This window comes from Pan paniscus, chromosome 1, assembly GCF_029289425.2.
Source record: "Pan paniscus chromosome 1, NHGRI_mPanPan1-v2.0_pri, whole genome shotgun sequence".
NCBI lineage: Eukaryota > Metazoa > Chordata > Mammalia > Primates > Hominidae > Pan > Pan paniscus.
The window spans coordinates 123948771-123971156 of NC_073249.2; the positions used below are offsets into that span (position 1 = coordinate 123948771).

General features: G+C 32.3%; 1 protein-coding gene across 3 annotated transcripts in view; it reads left to right on the forward strand.

Annotated features, from left to right (window-relative positions):
* Window positions 1-22386, forward strand: part of COL11A1 (collagen type XI alpha 1 chain) — a 233700-nt gene that overhangs the window by 33938 nt on the left and 177376 nt on the right. For all 3 annotated transcript variants that reach the window (XR_008626073.2, XM_034932204.3, XM_003808494.7), the window contains exon 4: window positions 722-884. Coding sequence is in view for 2 of the 3 variants with exons in the window: in XM_034932204.3 (XP_034788095.3) it covers window positions 722-884 (163 nt within the window). In the remaining variant the exon portion in view is untranslated. The remainder of the gene's footprint in view (window positions 1-721; window positions 885-22386) is intronic.

Genomic DNA, 22386 nt, shown 5'->3' on the forward strand with positions numbered 1-22386 from the left:
CTGCAGAGTGAATTGAGAGTCTCATTCCACACATGCGTTGACTATGTTTTCTTTCAGTTTTCCACATCTGCCAACCCTGAAAAGAAGGAAAGATACTGTGTCTCAGTCTTGGATCCTGCCTACAGTAGTGATCTATAACTGTCTTGAAATTAAAGTGGAAAAATAATGAAAGCACTTGAAATAAATGTGAATAAAGACAGAGAAGCACATTGTGTTTTACAATTAGGACGTTGACTTGCTCTAGATGGAGCGCTCATTCAATTAGTAGACATACCCTGTTACAGTCAATCTCAGGGGATCACTAGAGCGGATTTTTTTTAAATGGAATTCCACTTTGGAAGAAAGCATTTACGTACTTGGAAACTATTACTTACCCCATATCCCACCCTAATCTCTATCAAATACCTTCATCAGGACACAGTGAGATTAAGCTTTTGTTACTACAACACAAAGTGAAGCAAAGGATGGGCACTTCCTTATCAGCACAGACAGCTAATTCTACTGTGCATTTTATGCTGCTTGTGTCCTTTTGGGTACCTAGTACTGTTGGGTAACGAGTAAGTAGTCACCTGTTAACTGGCTGCTTAATAAATGAGCCTACATTTTTTGTATGATTTTAGCTCATTTTTATAATTTAAAATACACAGCATTTTTATGTGAATACTGCTTTGGCAACCACTGTTTCTTTGAAGCTTACAAAAGAATTACTTGTCTTTTTTAGGTGGCATCGGGTGGCAATCAGCGTGGAGAAGAAAACTGTGACAATGATTGTTGATTGTAAGAAGAAAACCACGAAACCACTTGATAGAAGTGAGAGAGCAATTGTTGATACCAATGGAATCACGGTTTTTGGAACAAGGATTTTGGATGAAGAAGTTTTTGAGGTAAAAATAAATCCAACTCTAAGCTGAATATTGACAAATCAGATGAACTGGGTTAACAACAGTAAAAATATCGCTTTATAGCAATACATTATAAAGCAAAGTTGAAAACTCTAAAGGGTGACCTAGTTTCTTCCTCTGTGAGTATAGTGGTGATGTTTTCTATTGTTCAGTAAGAGAATGACCAGACAATGGTGACCGTAACGCCTGGGAAACATTTACAGGGATTGGTTGATTTGAACACAGACATGCTATTCTCCTGGAAAGGACAAACGGCTTAACTCTTAGTAGTTTGTATTATTTTCTTTGTAGAAAAGAACATTTTCTTCATTTCATTCTATGGGAGGTTAATTTAGAGAGATGCGCAAGTCATATGTTTTGCCTTCCTCTGTTCTTTGTGAATGTTTTTTAAGGTAAAATAGAGATCATATTGCAAAATATAAATTTTAAGTGTTTAAATCCTTTAAAAAATAATGTAAAGATCATGGTAAGATATTTCCATCAAATTATATTTCACTAATTATGATAATCACATTCTTTTAGTCCTCCAATCATTGGATATGACAACTTATGCTTTAACTTTCATTTAGTCACTTTTTAAAAGAACAAATGACCTGAATTCTGACACCATTAAAGGATGCACTCTCGAGACATTATTTATTATTTTTGTGATTGTTTTTAAACAATTTGAGTCGTTTCTTTGTCAAGGTGTAACAAAGTAAAGCTGTGTAATATATTACAAATTAATAGACAGTTTCACCTGGAGATTTGCTGTATTTTTTGATGTGTGACTATACATACACAGATGTGTACACACACATATATATATACAAACATACAGACAGTATGTATTTTTATAAACAGAACAATGTTCATTCAGAGCATCAGCTAGACTATTTCATTCCTGTACTTATAAATATATCCTACAGTTTAGTTTTATTTAAAATTATTATTATAATAAACATTTGTGAAAGTTCCATGTTATTTATTTGAGATGCTATCGTTTCTGACTTTTATCCACTAGTGTGTACCAAAGCCTTTAATTCTACATAAAATATTTTAAACTATCATATCATGCTAGATTATGTAAATAATAAACTGATTCAGGTAGTTTATAATGGTAATATACTCTCAGATATCCCAATATCCAACACTGATTGCATGCACATGATGATAAACAATTATTTATTCATTAGGCAAATAAATATTAATATAATTTCTAATCTTGAAAAGCATTATTTTAAAAATAAAACTATTCATAAACATAAGTTGCATGTGAATTATGAATAAATTATAATTTATTTTTGTAACCCACACCTTATTTTCCAGGAACATAAATGTGTAAGACAAAAGCACAGTATCAGTGGAATTTCTTTCCTTTTTTAAAAATTGATGCTTAACTTTGTAAAACTATATCCCACATTCTGAATCCTGGAGTAACTTCAGCTCTTTAGTTGGAGAAGCTATTAAAACATTAAGAAAAGTAATGTTGAAAGGATTCTTTAATGAAACCCTTAGTGAATATGACAGTGAGTAGTGAAAAATAAGTTTATTAAGCTACTTCGCATCCTAGAGTTTCATGAAACCCTATGAAGTTTTAAATAAAACATTTATTTACTATTAAGTGTAGTTAGTTTTTAAAATGTTAATGAATAAAGAACTTACTCTCTCAGTTTATCTTTTACAATATTTGACCAGTTAAAGGGGAAACAATTTTTACTTAATAAAATATTTAGAAGTCTGTAGAGTAGGAATCTTTGAATTGGATGAAATTTAGTATTTATCTAATTCATATACTCAAACAGCCATCAGATATAAGATTCAGGTCTTACTTTCTAAATTATATTATTGTATGTATATATGAAATTTCAAAAACAATTTGGTCTCTTTCCACTTGAAAATAGCGCATGAAGAAAATAAGTAATTCAAATATATGGATGTTTAGTCCGAATTTAGAAATTTCCACCATTTTGTAAAATTAGTTCATTCTACCTGATGTTAATATCTATTTTCTTAAAAACTTATTCGAGTATGTTTTTCCTTTTATTTTTGGTTTATATTATACCTATATACTTATGAATCTTTGCAAGTAAACACATAGAATTTAAACAAAAAATGACAGGAGATAGAAATTGTACTGTCTATATATTATGTTAGTGTTTCATAAATAGTTGTGACGATGAAGATAATATGATAATACCAGTGATTCATTAGTCTGAAAACTAGAAATGTCACTTTTTCAGACATAGCATAAGTCAGATTTAGTTGCAGATTTGTTTGGTGTATGTAATTTCATGTATACACTGCCCTACATTAATAGAATGGTACTACTATGGTAAAACTATTAAACATGGTCATATTTGAATTTCAATCTAATGACATTTTAGAATTCAACTTTATACAGATAAATGCAAAACTGAAGATGATTTTAAAGTTTGAACAATTATAGTTTACATATTATGCTCATCATATGCTCACCACAAGAAGAGCATATAGACTCATAATTCAGATTTTATAATTTCAGCATAGCAGAGTGAGTATATGAATTGATTTGGGGATGACAAAAATCCTATTTTGAATCCCAGCATATAGCTTAATATTCAACCTTCTCTATATAATTACTCTATATCAGTTTCAAATGGGAAATATAACAGAATCTTCCTCATAAGGATTTATAGAAAAAAAATGAGCTGATGTATGTACAGTCTTTAAGATACTAGTATAAATATATATATATATACACAAACACACATATGTAATATAAATGTGGTTGTATGTTGTTAACTTAATTATCCATTAATGTGTAGTTTTACAAACATTATTATTACTTCTTTTTCTTATGATTTTACAACCATGACATTTCAAGTACTTTTGATATGGGCAACTAACAGTGACCCATCTGTCAGTCAGAAGTCCTCGTGGGTCCCTCTGTCTGTCTGCTAAAAGTCCTCATGGGTCCGTCTGTCTGTGTTCTAAATGAAGTACTTCTTTTCTGGGCTACTGCAATTTTACAAATTACCTTGTAGAGATTAGATACATTTGTCCCCTCTAGACAGAGGTTAACACCTGAGTACAGACCTTAATAAATGGAGTGTGGTCTGATTGAATGAATATTTCCATGCAGGCAAAAAAAAAAAAAAAAGTCCTACCAACACAAATCAACAGCCTTGATTTTTTTTTTCCTGCTAAATAAGATTCAAAGATGTGAGGAAAACTAAATTAGAAAAGTTGTATTGCTTGTATTTATTGTCAATACAATTATTTTTGGAGTCTTTTAAACAGGAAAATTTCCTTATTAAATAGCAAGTTATAGCCATTGCTCAAGTTTTCAAAACATCATTATTTCTGTTTTCTAATATTTTAAAATAATCAAAACAGATTATTGCAGGTCTTTCATATTTTTTAACAAATAGCCATCTTTGGGGAGATTATTTATTTCGTGGAAGCAATGAGTAGAATATGACATATGATGGCTATTTGAGTAGAAAAGCTTTGTGATGGACATTTTGCATTTTTTCAAACTCCTCAGAAAATATTTTGAATTCAATTTTCTGTGGAGAAATCAATGAATAATAATTTATAACAACTATGCTATTTGATAACTGTACAAGGCCTGAAAAAAGTAAGATTAGCAAACTTTTTTGAGATGGCGTTTGAGATGGCCAATACTAAAGCCATCTCAAAAGCCATTAAGAGCTTGATTATTGCTTTATGGTGTCCATATATCTTTTTAATGCATATATTATCCAATATACACACTTAAAAGTTGAATTTTAGTAGACATGGTTTTCCTATAGAACAATGTTATAAGATGGAGATAACCTTTCCATTTATCCACTTTACCCAGTCTAGATGCATTTAGTTCTTGGTCCTTGTGATTTTTTTTCTAAATTTATTGAGTTACAATTGAATCACAATAAACTGCAAATATTAAAAGTATACCATTGGATCAGTTGTGACGTATGTATACAGCTGTGAAACCATCATCATAATCAAGAAAATAAACATTGCCATCTCACCCAAGAGATTCCTTATCATCTTTTTTAATTCATTCCTTCTTCCATCCTAACCCCGGATAATCATGAATTAGCTTTTTATCACTGTAGCTTTTCTGGGACTTTTACAAATGGAATTATACTGGGTGCACTCATTTTAACTTAACTCGTTTTAACTCGTTTTTTTTTCCCTTGTTATTAATAGTATGTCGAATTACGTTGATTGGTTTTTCAAATATTTAAAAACAACTTTTCAATCTTTAGAGGTCTATAGACTGTACTGGTGATGTAGTATGTTGTCTTATTTATATTACATACAATTCAGTTCTTACTTAGTATAATGATCTTAAGATTTACCCATGTTTATTATATTTAATATTATTATTATTATTTTGCTGAGTAGGATTTTAACACATGGCTACACCAAAATTTTTTCATCCATTCTCCCTATTAGTGGGCATTTGTGTTGCTTCCAAGTTATGGCATCTATAAAGCCACCATAAACATTCATGTCTACATTTTGGTTTGTTTGGTTGAATACCTAGATGTGGAATGCATGGGTTATTTGGTAGGTTCATGCTTAACATTAAAAAAAAGAAAATTATCAAACTATTTTTCAAAGTGGCATTAACCATTTTATACTCCCTTCAGCAGTGTATGAGAGTTCCAGTCATTATGTATCCTTGCCAACCTCTGATATGCTCAGTCTTTTTCATTTTAGGCATTCTAACTAGACGCATTGTAGTGTTACATTGTGGTTTTAATTTGCGCTTCTCTCTTGACTGATGATGTCTGCATTTTGCCAGGTTCTTGTGGGCCATTTATGCATATTGTTTTGTGAGGTGTCTTTTCAAATTTTTTGCCCATTTAAAAAATTGAGCTGTTTGTTTTAGTTTAAGGAGTTTTAAGAGTTTATATCCTGCATAAAGATTTTTTGTCTGATAGATGTTTGCAAATATTTTTTTCCAGTATGTGACTTGCCTTTTTTGTTGTTTTCTTATTGGTGTCTTTCCAAGTGTAAATGCTTTTAATTTTGATAAAGTTTAATTTATCAATTTTGTTGTTATGTTTGACACTCTTTGTGTTCTAAGAAACTTTTACTCCAAGATCACAAAGATTTTCTTCTATTTTTAGTATCAGAATGTTGTTGTTTCAGGATTTGCACATGGGTCATGTCCCATTTTGAGTTAATATTTGTGTATGATGTAAGGTAAAGGTCAATGTTCACTGTTTTCTACATAATCATATCCAGTTCACTCAGCACATTTTTCTGAAACGACTTTCTTTTCATGATTTATATTGCCTTGGTCTTTAAATCAGAAATTAATTGACTACCAATTAGTGCACCTATTACTGAACTCTCTACCTTATTATTTATTCATTTTTTTTACTACTACCATAATATCTTGATTACTGTAGTTTTAGAAAACATTTTTAAATCAGGTGGGTAAATACTCCTACTTTTTATTCTTTGTAAAACATTGCTGTAGCAATTTTGGGTCATTTTCATTTCTACACACATGTTAGAATAAGCTTATTAACTTCTACAAGAAGTTGTGGTTTTAATGGGGATTTCATTTAAGCTACAGATCATAATGAAGACAATTGAAATTTTTAAAAATCATGGAGTTTTCTATTTCCTGTACATAATATAACTCCATTTATTTTGGTCTTGTTTAATTTTTTTTTACAATGTTTTCTAGTTTTCAGGGTAAATGTCTTGGACATCTTTAATTTTTTCCTAAGTATTTTTTTTTTTAGTGCTAGAGTAAATGAATTTGTTTCTAATGTCATATTTGAATATTTTCTTCCTAATATAGAAAACACGATTTTTTATATTAACCTTGTATCCTATAGCCTTGTTAAATTCATTTATTAGTTCAGGGTTTTTTTTTAGTGTAAAAAGTTATATAATCTGAAAGTAGGGACCATTTTGCAAGTTTTCTATCTTTATGCTTTTTACTTATTTTTCTTACGGCAATGAATGGGATATACATCGAATATAACTTTTATATATATTGAATATATCTTGTGTAAGCAGGTATTCTTACTTTTTTTTCTGACCTCATGTGGAAAATAATTCAGTCTTTCAGCATTAAGTATGATGTTGGCTGAAAGTTTTCATTGGATGCTGTTTATCAGTTTGAAATTTACTGTTAGTCTTAGTTTCCTAAATATTTGTTATCAAGAACATGTACTAAATTTTATAAAACGCTTTTTCTACACCTATTGAAATGATCATGTGGGTTTTTTTTCCTGTTAGTATGTTGAATTACATTGATTGATTTTTCAAATATTTAGAAATAACTTTTCATTCCTTAAAGGTGTATAGATTCCACTGTAGTCATGTAGTATGTTATCTTATTAATGTAACATATAATTCCATTTTATAAAATATCTTTAAAAAGTTTTAGTCTATATTAATGAGGAATACTAGTCTATGAATCTCTGTATTTATAATGTCTTTGTCAGGTTTTGATAGGGTTATACTGGCTTCATAAACTCATCTGTGCAGTGATCTCTCCTTATCTATTTTCTGAAAACTTTCTTATATTACTGATGTTATTTCCTTCTTGAATACTGGATAGAATTAACCAGTGAAAATTTCAGGGCCCTGAGTTTTCTTTTTAGAATTTCTTTACTCGATACAGGTTAATTCAGTTTTTCTGTTTCTTCTTGTGTTGATCATGTTAAGTTTTATTTTTCAAGAAATTTTTCTAGTTCAACTAAGTTGTTGGATTTGTTCATATAAAGCTGTTTGTAGCATTTCATTATTTTAAATTTTAATATCTTTAAAATTTCTACTGAAAACTACTTTTTATTCTTTATATTAATAATTTGTATTTTCCCCCCAGATCAATAATTTGAACAGGTACTTGAAACTTTTGTTGATATTCTCAACAAACCAGTTTCAGGCTCTGTTAATTGTCACTCTTAACAGACTCTTTTCTATTTCATAATTATTTTTTCCTATCATAGATTTGAAAAAGAAAAATTGTTTCTCTAGCCTCTCAAAGTATAGGGTTATTACTTCGAGACTTGTTTTTTTCCCAGTATAAAAATTTTAAATTACACATTTCTCTCTAAACACAGTTTTAGCTGCATAACACAATTTTACTATGTCATTTTTGATGGTTATTTAGTTAAAATAATTTTCAATTTCTTTTTTTATTTTATTTCCAGCCCACTAATTATACAGTGATGTTTAATGTCTAGATACTTGAGTTTTTCTTAGAGAGCTTATTGGTATTGGTGTCTAATTCTGTTGTCTTCTGAGAATAAATTTGGTATGATCTCAATCCATTTAGATTTATTGAGGTTTGATATATGGTCTAACATATAGTCTATCTCAGTTAATGTAATAATGCCCTTAAAAAGAAAGTGCGTTGTGAAATTGTTCGATGCAGACTTTTATAAATGTCACTTAGATCTTTCCTTATATTTCTTATTTTTTTGTCTACTTGTTCTATCAGTTGTTGAGGAGTGTTAAAATTTTCTACCATAATTGTGTAATTAGGTATCTTCCTTTTCATTTTGCCATTTTTTGCGGCATGTATTGCATTCTCAGGCATGTGCACATTTATCATTGTTAGATCTTTCTGCTTGTCACTTTTTACTGTGAAATAGCTCTCTATCTCCACTAGTATTTTTTGCCTTGACGTCTACTTTATGTGATATTAGAATGGCCACTCCTTTTCTTGTTAACCTACAATTTGAGTGCTATATATATTTTTATGTCCATTTATTTTCAAATTATGTGTCTGCATAGTTAAAGTGTGCCTGTTAGAGTCAGGTTACTGGGGGGCCTTTTTTTATCCCCTCTATAAATTTCTGCCTTTTAATTGGTGTCATGAAACTAATAACATAATTTACATTAAATGTTATGCTAAATGTCATTGATTTATTATTGATGTGGCTGGATTTAAGTCTGCATCTTATTATTTGTATTTTCTTTGTACTCTCTGTTTTCTGATTCTTTGTTCTTCCTTTCCTGCCTCCAGTCTTTTTTTTTTTTTTTTGGTGCTGAGGGTTTATTTGAATATTTTGTAGTATTCCATTTTGTTTTACTTATTGGATTTTTGCTATTTTTTTATTTAAGAAATACTTTTTATAAGAATTGTAAAATTTGTACCAAAATGTTATGATATATTTCTTGCTAATATTGTATCATTGTATGTATGTAATGCAGAAACATTTCAATCTCCTTGTCATACTGATCTTTGTGGTACAGTTGTCATACTTATTAGACCTGTATATATTGAACATACCACCAAATGTTATTTTTGCTTTAAATAATCGAATATTTTAAAGCTTTTAAGATAAAAATATAATTTTATATCTAAGTAAATATTTGTTATTTCTGTTTATCTTTTATTTCTGAAGCTCCATATTTTTCTAGGATACACTTTTCCATCAGTCTAAAAAGTTTTCTTTAACATTTCTTATACAACAGATATGCTACTGATGTATCTCTTAGTTTTCTTATATGTGAGAATGTTGTTCTTTTGCCTTCATTACAGAAGGATATTTTCACTGACCATAGAATCCTGGGTTGACAGTTTTATTATTTTAGGACTGTAAAAATGTTTTGTCTCTGGTCCCTGTGTTTTCTGATGCACAACTCACATTCACATTGTTGTTATCATGTACTTGATGTACCACTTTAGCTGCTATTAAGATTTTTTTTTTCTCCGTGTTTGCTTTTCAATAGATTGACTTCAGTAGATTGTCATAATTTTGTTTTAATTTATTCTGTTTCGGGTTTATTAAGCATCTTACATCTGTAAATGAATATTTTTCAACAAATTTAGGAAGCCTTCACTCTTTAAAGTTGCTACTTTGCTGCTAAATATTCTTATATTTTCATTCTTTTCAATAGTGTATCACTTGCTTCTTGGAGGAGAGTTATAATAGCTGTTTTAAAAACTCTTCCTGAGAGTTTCAATGTCCACCCTATCTCAGGGTTGGCATCTGTTTATTGCCTTTGTTGCTGTTTTTTTTGTTTGTTTGTTTGTTTGTTTGCTTCTTTTCTTTTTTTTTTTTTTGAGACGGAGTCTCGCTCTTCTGTCGCCCAGGCTGGAGTGTAGTGGCGCGATCTGGGCTCATTGCAAGCTCCGCCTCCCGGGTTCATGCCATTCTCCTGCCTCAGCCTCCTGAGTAGCTGGGACTACAGGCGCCTGCCAACACGCCCGGCTAATTTATTGTATTTTTAGTAGAGACGGGGTTTCACCGTGTTAGCCGGGATGGTCTTGGTCTCCTGACCTCGTGATCCTCCCGCCTCGGCCTCCCAAAGTGCTGGGATTACAGGCGTGAGCCACCGTGCCTGGCAAATTGCTGTTGTTGTTAATAAACAATCTTTATTTTAGAGTAGGTGTAGGTTCACAGCAAAGTTGAGCAGAAAGGACGGGGAGTTCCCATATACTCTTTGCCCCACCCCAACATATAACCTTCCCTATTATCAATATCCCATATGAGAGTAGGAATTTATTACACCAGATGAAACTACATTGACTCATCATTATCACCCAAAGTCTATAGTTTACATGTTCACTCTTGGTGTTGTACATTCTAAGAGTGTAGACAAATATGTAATGACATGTACTCACCATATTAGTACCTAAAAGAATAATTTTACTGCACTAAAAATCTTTCTTTCTCTACCTAATCTTCCTTTCTCTACCTATTCATCCTTCTCTCCCTGATTAACCCCTGGAAGTTGCAATTTTTTTTTTTTTACTGCCTCTATAATTTTGACTTTTCCAGGATGTATATAGTTGCAGTCATACAGTATGCAGCCTTTTCAGATTAGCCCCTTTCGCCAAGTAATATGCATTTAAGGTTCTTCTATGTATTATCTTTTTTTTTCTTTTTTTTCTTTTTTTTTTTGAGATGGAGTCTGGCTCTGTCTCCCAGGCTGAGTGCAGTGGCGCAACCTAGGCTCACTGCAAGCTCCGCCTCCCGGGTTCACACCATTCTCCTGCCTCAGCCTCCCGAATAGCTGGGACTACAGGCACCCACCACCACGCCCGGCTAATTTTTTTTGTGTTTTTAGTAAAGACGGGTTTTCACCGTGTTAGCCACGATGGTCTTGATCTCCTGACCTCGTGATCCACCCGCCTCAGCCCCCAAAGTGCTGGGATTACAGGCATGAGCCACCGCGCCTGGCCCTCTTCTATGTATTTTCATGACTGGTAGGCTCATTTCTTCTTACTGCTGAATAACATTCTACCAGCCGGATGTGGTACATATTTATCAGTTTACCTACTAAAAGACATCTTGGTTGCTTCTAAATTTTGGAAACTATGAATAAAGCTACTAGATAATTATGTGCAGTTTTCATGTAGGCATAAATTTTCAAATCATTTGGATAAATACCAAGAAGTGTGATTGTTGTATGAATATGCTTTGTTTTATGAGAAATTGCCAAACTGTCTTGCTAAATAAACCCTTTTGGATTCCCGCCAGCAAGGAACGAGAGTTTTTTTGCTTCACAACTTTTCCAGGAGTTTTTGTCATCACTGTTTTGAATTTGCCCCAAAACAGCCCTATTTTCTTTTGGTATGTTGTGGTTTCTCATTGTTGTTTTAATTTGCAATTCTCTAATGACATATGATGTTGAACATATTTTCATAGGCTTACTTTCCATCTGTATATCTTCCTTGTTGAGGTGTTCAACATATTTGTGCATTTTTAAGTCAGATTGTTAGCTTTTTTATTGTTGAATATTGAACTTTTTGTATGTTTTGGATAACAGTCCTTTATCAGGTATGTCTTTTGCAAACACATGCACCTGCTGTGTGGTGTATTTTCTGATTCTCTTGATATTGTCTTTTCAGAATAGAAGTTTTAAATTTTAATAAAGCCCAGATTATCAATAAATTCTTTCATGGAATATATCTTTGGTGTTGTGTCTGAAGAGTCATCACCATACCCAAGGTTATTTAGGTTTTCTCCTATATTGTCTTCTAGGAGTTTCATGGTTTTGTGTTTTACATTTATGAACCATTATGACTTAATTTTTCTGAACAATTTAAGGTTTGTATTTAGATATTTTTTTGCATGTGGCTGTCCAGTTGTTCCAGCACTATTAGTTGAAAAGATTATCATTGCTCCATTGTATTTCATTTGCTCCTTTTGTCAAAGATCAGTTTAGTATATTTATATGGATCTTTTTCTAGGATCTTTATTCTATTCCATTGATCTACTTATCAGTTCCTCCAATACTACCTTGTATTCATTATTGTAATATTATATTAAGTCTTAAAGTCAGATAATGTCAGTTCTCTGTCTTTGTTCTTTACCTTTAATATTGAGTTAATTGACTATTCTGGATGTTTTTCTTCTTATGAATTTGGAATATGTTTGGAAAGATCCACAAAATAACATGCTGGGAAATTAATTGTGAGTGTATTGAATCTATAGATCAAGTTGAGGAGAACTGACATCTTGACAGTATTGAGTCATTCTATCCATGAACATAGAATATTTTTATTTTTAAAGTTGTTCGATATCCTTCAACAGAGTTTTGTAGTTTTCTTCATATAGATCTTATATTTATTTTGTTACATTTATACCTATGTATTTCTTTTTTGAGTGCTCATGTAAATAGTGTTGAGTGATAAATTTCAAATTCTTCTTAAGAAAATGATTGATGTTTTATATACCTTGTATACACAACCTTGTAACAATCATTTATTATTTCCAATTTTTTTGTCAATTATTTTGGATTTTTTACCTAGACAATTATGTAATCTGTGGAAAAGTTTAATTTTTCTCTTCCCCATCTGAATACATTTTATTTCCTTTTCTTGTCTTATTGCATCAACTAGGACTCCCAGTATGATGTAGAAATGCAATATTAACAGAGGACATCCTTGCCTTCTTTCTGATCAGTTTGAGAAAATTTCCTTCTGTTCCTAGTTTTCAGAACATGTTTTAAAATCATGAATGAATGCTGTATTTTGCCAAATGCTTTCCTGCATCTATGATATGATAATTTATTTATTTTTTCTTTAGCTTGCTGATGGTGATAGTAATTTATTTTCAAATATTGAAACAGCCTGGCATACCTGGGATAAATTCCACTTGACTATGGCATTTACTTATTTTATATACCTTGGGATTCAATTTGATAATATTTTGTTAAGGATTTTTGCATTTATGTTCATGAGAGATATTGGTCTGTAGTATTATTTTCTTTTAATGTTTTCACCTGGTTTTGATATTAGGGTGATGTGACCTCATAAGATCAGTTAGTAATATTCCTTTCGCTTCTATATTCTGAAAAAGGTTGCAGAGAATTGGTATATCTTTTTCCTTAAATGTTTGATAGACTTCAACAGTGAACCCATCTTGTTCTGATGCTTTCTCTTTGAAAGTTTATTAATTTTTGATTCAATCTTCTTATTGGACATAGACCTTTTCAGATTTTCTAATTCTTTATTTATGAGTTTTTACAGATTGGATCTACCAAGGAATTGATTTATTTCATCTAATTTATCAAATTTGTGGGCACAGAGTTTTTCATAATATTCTTTTATCATCCTTTTAATGTCCATGGGATCTGTGGTGATATCTCCTCTTTTTCCTGCCAATAATAATTTGTAACTTATCTCTTACTTAGTTGGCTTAGCTAGAGGCTTATAAATTTTATTAACATTCTGAAAGAATCAGGTTTTGGTTTGGATGCTAATTCTATGGTGACTTTCTGCTGTCTGTTTTATTACTTCTGGTGTAATTTAATTTTCTTTTGTTCTGTTTATTTCAGATTTATTTTCCTCTTTTTTGTTTCGATTCTTAGGATAGAAGCTTAGACAGTTGATTTTAGATCTTTCCTCTTTTCTAATATATTCATTCAATGCTATAGATTTCCCTCAAAGAAAAGTTATATTTTGATTTTTATTTTGTTTATAATATTTTTAAATTATTCCTGAGATTTTGTCTTCAATCCATGTATTAGTTAGAAGTATGTTTTCACATTTCCAATTATTTTGGGATTTCCCAGTTATCTTTCTGTTACGGTTTGAGAGCAGTTATTGGATTATGTATATTTGTTCAAATTTTTAAGAGTTCTCTTTTTGGCCATGAATGTAGTATATCTTGGGGAATGTCCATGTGAACTTTAGAATGATAAGTAATCTGCTGTTATTGGTTATAGGAGTATATATATGAAAATTATCTTTTTTGATTAATAGTGTTTTTAGTTCAACTTTGTCCTTACTAATTTCTGCCTGCTGTAACTTTTTATTTCTGTCAGAATGGTGTTTACCATTTAAATGTAATAGTGGATTCATCTATTTTTCCTTCCATATCTATTAGATTTTGCTTCATGTATTTTGTTAGGTGCATATGCATTAAAGATTTATGTCTTTTTGGTGTACTGACCTTTTTACCCTTATTATCATGTAATGCCTCACTTTATCTCTAATAATTTTCCCTGCTCCAAAGTTTGCACTGTGTGAAATTAATTTAGCTACTCCTGTTTTCTTTTTATTAGTTTTAGAATGTTATACCTTTATACCCTTCCTTTTACTTTGTATGTGTTTTTATATTTAAAGTGTGTCTCTTGTAGACAACATGTAATTGAGCCTTGGTTTTTTTTTGATCCACTCTGACAACCTGTCTTTAATGAGTGTATTTAAATCATTCATATTTAAGGCAATTATATATATAGTTAGAATAATATTCACCATATATGTTATTATGTTCCATTTATTGCCCTGGGCTCAGGTGATCCTTCCAGTACCACCATGCCTGGCTGATTCTTTTCTATTTTTTTGTAGAGATAGGGTCTCACTGTGTTGCCCAGGCTTGTCTCAAACTCCTGGGTTTAATAAATCCACCAGCCTTGGCCTCCCAAAATGCTGGGATTAAATGCATGTGCCGCCTCACCTGGCTAGGTTTTTAAATATGAACTTACACCTATTCCAAGTCAACTTTTAAATAACACTATACTGATTTATGAGTAATGCAAGCGTATCTTATAAAATATTTCAAATTTCTCTCTCCTGCCTTTTCTGTCATTGCAATCATTCATTTTACTTATACATAAGCATATATGCAGTGAAATCCATTATTGCTATTATTATTTTGAAAAAACTCTTATACCTTAGATCAATTAATAATAATAAAAAATATTTTACCTTCATTTATTCATTCTCTGAATAGTTTATGTAGATTTAAGCTTCTCACTTATATAGTTTTTATTATTTCTGAAAAGCTTATTTTAACATTGCTTGCAAGGCAGGCCTACTGGCAACAAATTCCTCAATTTTTGTTTGTCTGAGAAAGTCTATATTTCTCCTTCACTTTTGAAGAATGATTTCTCAGGGTACAGAATTCTAGTTTGGTGGTATTTTTCTCTCAACACTATATATTTCACTTTAGTCTCTCTTTCTTGTATGATTTCTGAGAAGTCAGATGTAATTCTTATCTTCGCTTGTATAGGTAAGTTGGTTTTTTTCCCCTCTGGGTTCTTTTAATATTTTTAAATTTATCTTAGATTTTCTGATATTTGAAAATGATATTCCCAGATTTTTGGTCTGATATTTGAATATTATACTTCTGGAATTTTGGTTTGATGTCTGACATTAATTTGGGCAAATTCTCAGTCACTATTGCTTCAAATGTTGGTTCTATTCTTTTCTCTCTTTCTTCTGGTATTCCTATTGTGTGTAATTACATATTTTGTTGTTGTCCCAAAGCTTTTAGATATCCTGTTTAGTTTTGTATTTCCCAGCTTTTTTTCTCTTTGCTTTTAGTTTTGGAAGTTTTGATTATCACCTCCTCAAACTCAGATTCTTTCCTTAGCAGTGTCTAATTTACTAATGAGCCCATCAAATGTATGCTTCATTTCAATTATGGTGTTTTTTATCTACAGCATTTATTTTTGATTCTTTGTTACAGTTATCATCTTTCTGCTTACATTAGCCATTCTGTTCCTGCCTGTTGTCTACTTTTTTATTAAAGTTCTTAGCACGGGAATCATAGTTTGAAAAATTCCTAGAATGATAATTCCAACCTTTCTGCCATATCTGACTCTGGTTTGATGCTTATTCAGTCTCTTTAAACTGTAGTTTCTTTTCCTTGCAGTATGCCTTTTAATTTTGTGTTGAAAGGTGAACATGATGCACTGGGTAAAAGAAACTATGTTGTTTTATTTTTTTTAATAAGCCCTTAGCTATGTGTTGGTAAGGTGAAACGGGAAGGACTCATTCTATGATTAGGTCTCAGATTTTGGTGAGCCTGAGCCCTGGACTGTGAATTTTATCAGTGCTTCACAGTCCCTCACCCCATGACCTTAGGTGGAACAGGATGGCTGAAGGTGGCTGGGGTTATTTTCCTTCTTCCACATGGAAGACCAGAGGGAGCAGTAGTAGGGAATTTCCTTTCTTTCACACTGAAGGATAATGCTGCACTGCAGTTAGGCACAACATACATTGTTATATCATGCTTTTCTTTATGCTTTGTGGATATTGCTCTTGTTACAAATTGAAAGTTTGTGGCAACCTTGAATCAAGCAAGTCTCTTGGCATCATTTTTTCCAGCAGCATGTGCTCACATCATGACTGTGTCACATTTCAATAATTCTCACAATATTTTAAACTTTTTATTATTATTATAAGTATGGTTTATGAGACCCCAAAACAATTACAACTGTAACATTAAAGATCCCTGATCACAGATCACCATAGCAGTTATAACAATGAAAAGATTTGAAATGTCATGAGAATTACCAAAATAAGTTACAGAGACATGAAATGAGCATATACCATCTTATATATAATAATAATGTACACAATAAGATGGTAAACTTAAGTGATAAATGTTTTGTGTGTTCTGACTGCTCAACTGGCTCAACTGACCAGCTATTCTCAAATTCTCTCCTCCTTGAGGCTCTCTATTGCCTGAGACACAGCAATATTGAACTTAGGTCATTTAGTAACCCCACAATGACCTATGTGTGTTCAAGGGAAAGGAAGAGTCACAGGTTCAAGTGTTCAAGAGTCACTTGAGATCAAAAGCTAGAAATGATTAAGCTTAGTGAGGAAGGAATGTTGAAAGCTGAGATAAGCCAAAGGCCAGGCCTTTTGTGCCCTGTGAATGCAAGAGTTATGAATGCAAAGGAAAATATTTTTTAAAAAATTAAAAGTACTACTCTAGTGAACATATGAATGGTAAGGAAGCAAAACAGTCTTATTGCTGATATGGAGAAAGTTTGAGTAGTCTGATAGAAGATCAAACCAGCCACAACATTCTCTTATGCCGCAGCTTAATCCAGAACAAGGCCTTAACTCTCTTCAATTCTGTGAAAGCTCAGAGAAGTGAGGAAGCTTCAGAAGAAAAGATCAAATCTAGCAGAAGCCAGTTCATGATGTTTAAGGAAATAAGTTGTCTTCACAACATAAAGTGCAATGTGAAACAGCAAGTGCTGATATAGAAGCTGTAGACAATTATCCAGAAGATCTAGCTAAGGTAAATTGTTGGAAGCTGCTACACTAAACAACAGATTTCCAATGTAAACAAAACAGCCTTCTGTTGGAAGAAGATACCATCTAAGATGTTCCTAGAGAACAGAAATCAATGCCTGGCTTTAAAGCTTCAAAGGACAGCTTCAAACTCTCTTGTTAGGGTATAATGCAGCTGGCTACTTTAAGTTGAAGCCAGTGCTCACTTACCATTTTAAAAATCCTGGGACCCTTAAGAATTATACTAAATCAATCCTGCTGTACTCTATAAATGGAACCATAAAGTCTGAATGACAGCACATTCATTTGCATCATGGTTTACTGAATATTTTAAGCCTACTGTTGTGACCTACTGCTGAGAAAAAAAAAGATTCTTTTCAAAATATTACTGCTCATTGACAACAAACCTGGTCACCCAAGATCTCTGATGTAGATGTATAAGGAGATTAATGTTGTTTTTATGCTTGCTAACACAACATCAATAGCCCATGGATCAATAGTAATTTAAACTTTCAAGCCTTCCTATTTAAGAAATACTTTTCATAATGCTATGGCTGCCATAGATAGTGATTCCTATGATGAATCTGGACACAGTAAATTAGAAACTTTCTAGAAAAGATTCACCATTCCAGATGTCAATAAGAACATTTGTGATTCATGGGAGGAGAAGTTTGTTTCAAAATGAGTTTGAAGCATTCAGGATGTCAGTAGGGAAGTCACTGCCGATGCGGCAGAAATAGCAAGAGAACTAGAATTGGAAGTGGAGCTCAAGGATGTAACTGAACTGCTGTAACCTCATGATAAAACTTGAACAGATGAGTTGCTTCTTATGGATAAGGAAATGAAGTGTTTTTTTCTGAGATGGAATCTGCTTCTGGTGAAGAGGTTGTGAATATTGTTAAATGACATCAAAGGATTTAGAATATTATATAAAGTTAGTTGATAAAGCAGCAACAGAGTTTGAAATACTCCAGTTTTGGAAGAAGTTCTACTGTGGGTAAAATGCTATCAAAAAGCATCACATGCTACAGAGAAATCTTTTATGAAAGGAAGAGTCAATTGATGTGGCAAACTTCATCATTGCCTTATTTTAAGAAATTGATACAGCCACCTCAAACCTCAGCAACCACCACCCTAAGCAGTTATAGACACAGAGGTGAGACCCTCCACCAGCAAAAATATTACAGTTTGCTGACGGTTCAAATAATCGTTAGTATTTTTTAGCAATAAAGTATTTTTATATTAAGGTACATACATTTATTTTACACTGAATGCTTTTGTACATTTAATAGACAACAGAATAGTGTAAACATAACTTTTATATGTACTGAGAAACTGAAAAAAATCTTGGCAATATTTTCTTTATTGTGGTGGTCTGGAACTGAACATGCGATATCTTCAAGTTATGCTTGTATTTCCCTTTCTCAAGTTAGGTTAAACTATGATGAAATCCCAGCAGGTTACTCTGAGGGCATGCTTTTTTTAATAAGAACAGAATGTTCTGGTGTTTTCAACATGATTCCTTTTCTCCTCCCACTTCCAGAAGCATGAGAGGAAGTCTTTATGATATTCACTTACAGGCCTTATAGAGCTCTTCCAAGTAAAACTCACAAAAGTGCAGGATTCCCCCATGACTGAGTCTCCTTGGTGTTTTTACCTCTTGGAAGTTTTAACTGTCAGAATATTGGTATTTTCTCTCTCACATAACATAAATTCAGAAGCTATTAGGAGACTCATATAGGTAGTTTTAATTTCAGTTCAATTCCTTAAGTTTTTCCTCAATTGGTTTGGGTCTGTTACACATGCTTAGTTCTGGAGATAGCCTGAGGTTTTTATGGTTCATACAAAAATTAGGCAATTCCCCTCTTCATTTTTCTCATCTCAGATTCCCGTACACTTTCTAACCTGCATTTTTCCCCTAGTTCCTATGTCCAAAAACACAGGGTTTCTTTCAAAGTTTTAGGCAGACAACAGTTGTTCTGCTCAGCTACTGGATTCCACCCTTGGGACAAAACCTTGATAAAATATGAAACAAAAACAAAAACAAAACAAAATAAAACACAAGTAAGTTATACCTGTAGGCTAATTTCTCCAAATTTTGACTCTCTCCTATAATCTGCATAATTTACAGAATTGTCAGCTAGTTGTTTATTGCATTTTGTTCAGAGTTTATAGTTTTCAACAGCAAGAGAGTTGGGCTGTAGCGGGCTTACACAGTCATAGGAGTATTGGCTTTCCCAAGATACGAACGTTTGAAAAGTGTTCATTTCTTATGAAAAATATATACCAGAGGTGTCCAATCTTTTGGCTTTCCTGGGCCACATTGGAAGAGAAGAATTGTCTTGGGGCACACATAAAATACACTAAGACTAATGAAAGCTAGTATTTTAAGAAAGTTTATGAATTTGTTTTGGGCCACATTCAAAGCCTCCTGGGCCTCATGTGGACGTGGTTCATGGGTTGGACAAGCTTAATGTATACCATTAAAGAGATAAGCATGGTACTTGCTCTTGCCTCATCTTCCAAATCCCTAAAATTGGTACAATTCTATTATCTCACAGTTAAGTCTGAATCCTCCTTGCTCTGTCTTCTCTGTGGAACTTCTTTAATTAAGAAAGAAAACAAAATAAGCTATCACTATTTTTAAAAATTAACATATGTTTTCTATCTGGATTTTAAAATATAAAGGTGTGTTCACTAATTATTTCTCTAAATACTATCTTTGTAAATGTGTAGAAGGTCTTCCATAAAATATGAACTTAACAAGCAGAATGTTGGATGTGAGTAGGCACAGATGATAACATAATATTTATTGTTTAATTGAGAAATAAAAGATGAAGGTAAAGGTATCATACAGTATCTAACAAGTACAGGTATGGTTGAATGAAAAAGATTATAATAATGATGAAATGATGATAATTTAAGTATTTGCATTTTAAAATCACACACATGGTAATTAACAATGTTGACTCTGGAGTCAGACAGCCCTGGCTTGAATTTTAGTTTTGGAAATTAACCAGCTCTGAGATTACAGACAAGATATCCAGTCTCCCTGTTTTCTTCCTCATCTGTAAAATGGAATAACAGTGCTATGCATCCCATAGAGCCGTTTGGAAATTAAATTAATGTTTGTTAAATACTTTAATCTGTGTGTTGCAGTATTGAGTGTTTTATGAGTGTTTGCTTTTTTTCTTTTTAATTTTTTTTGAGACAGAGTTTCACTTTTGTTGCCCAGGCCGGAGTGCAATGGCATGATCTTGGCTCACTGCAACCTCTGCCTCCCATGTTCAAGTGATTCTCCTGCCTCATAGTCCAGAGTATCTGGGATTACAGGCATGCACCACCATGCCTGGCTAATTTTGTAATTTTAGTAGAGACAAGGTTTTACCATGTTGGCCAGGCTGGTCTCGAACTCCCGACCTCAGGCAATCCATCCACCTCGGCCTCCCAAAGTGCTGAGATTACAGGCATGAGCCACTGTGCCTGACCTGTGGGCTTTTTTTTTCTTCTTTTTTTTAGAAAAAACAACAACAACAACAACAACAAAACACCCTTTTTTCATTTATTATTGCTGAATTTAAGTGAAAAACACAGATATGGTTAACATAGGAGCCACATTTGGCTTTGTAAAAGACTCAGGTTTATAGTTTATTATTTTAAAGAAGTCTTCAATACCTGAAGGCAAAAGCAAAATGCCATTCGAACGTGGTACTTTATCACTTACTCTTGTTAGAGTAGCATAGAGTCAGCAAAAGAGAAAAGCAAGGAAACTTTGAGTTTACTTATGGGTGTTAAGTTTAATTCTTGTCTGTAGATCTTTGGTTTGCATGTGCATTTCGCAGTGTAGCTGTGGCTTTTTAATTATTGAAAATATTGTCTGGAATCTGTTTCATGATTCATTTTTTGTATAATGTATTAAAACAACAAAATTACTTTCTGAAATCAGAAATTAATGTACAATTTTAACAGAAATAAACTGTGGACAACAAACATTAGGTAAAAATGTGGTAGACTTGATATTCAAAAACAATCCAAGTCCAAATTCAGTGTGACACACAAATTCAATGCACATTAGTGTGAAAATCTCAGGGGATACCACACACCCAGGTAAATTAGAGTTTTGTAACAAAACTAATATAAAGCCTCACTGCATTCACAAACATGTTGAATTTTTTTAATATAGAACAATATGTGCAGTTGTTTTTTCTAAAAGGAGGTTTTATAGTTTTCGTGAAGAAATAGTCAAATGTATTTACATGATAGTATCTTTTAGCAGTATTTAAAACGTAAGATGTTTTTATGGCAATAAGTTTAGCATTTGTTAGATTTTATTAGACTGTGTTAATAATCAATTATTTACCAAATTGAGATTCCACATAAAAATTTTTCTCTTTTGATTTTTGTTTTTAGGAGATATTTAAGTTCCACTACTGACCACTTGTATAAGAGTAGACAGAGCCACGACTTTGATGTAATTCTTTTTTGAGAGTTATCCTTAGCTAAGACTCAAAAGCACATCTGTTTTTGGCTGTTTGGTGTATAATTACATTCTTTATTGCTGCACACTGAATTTGTCAAGTGTAGTGAAAAACAACAAACAAAAATGTGCCACATTATGTATGACCAAGCTTCAGTGATTCTGTAGGGCTGAATTTGAAACGGATTTTCTCAGTTCTCCTTTCTAGATGCTACTGTACTTTACTATACAACAGCCTCAAGGTATCCTGTTGCCAGTCACACCATCTGGAATCAGATCAGCACCATTGTATTGTGATATGCAAATAAAGTCCCATAATTTGGGACTTTATTGGCCTTTTGTTATAATTTTATATTTAGTAGGATTTGTGGCTAAAACTGTTTCAAGAAACTCAATGACGCATTTAAGGCAAATTTAGATTTCTGAGCTCTATAGAGATCCAAAGTACCACTGTTTATATAGGATGCTACTTGTCCTCTAAAAGGGACATTGCCCTGTTTAATTTGGATTTCTGTTTTGCTGATTAGTGCATCATTGGATTAGCTACTGCCGGCAATGCACGATAG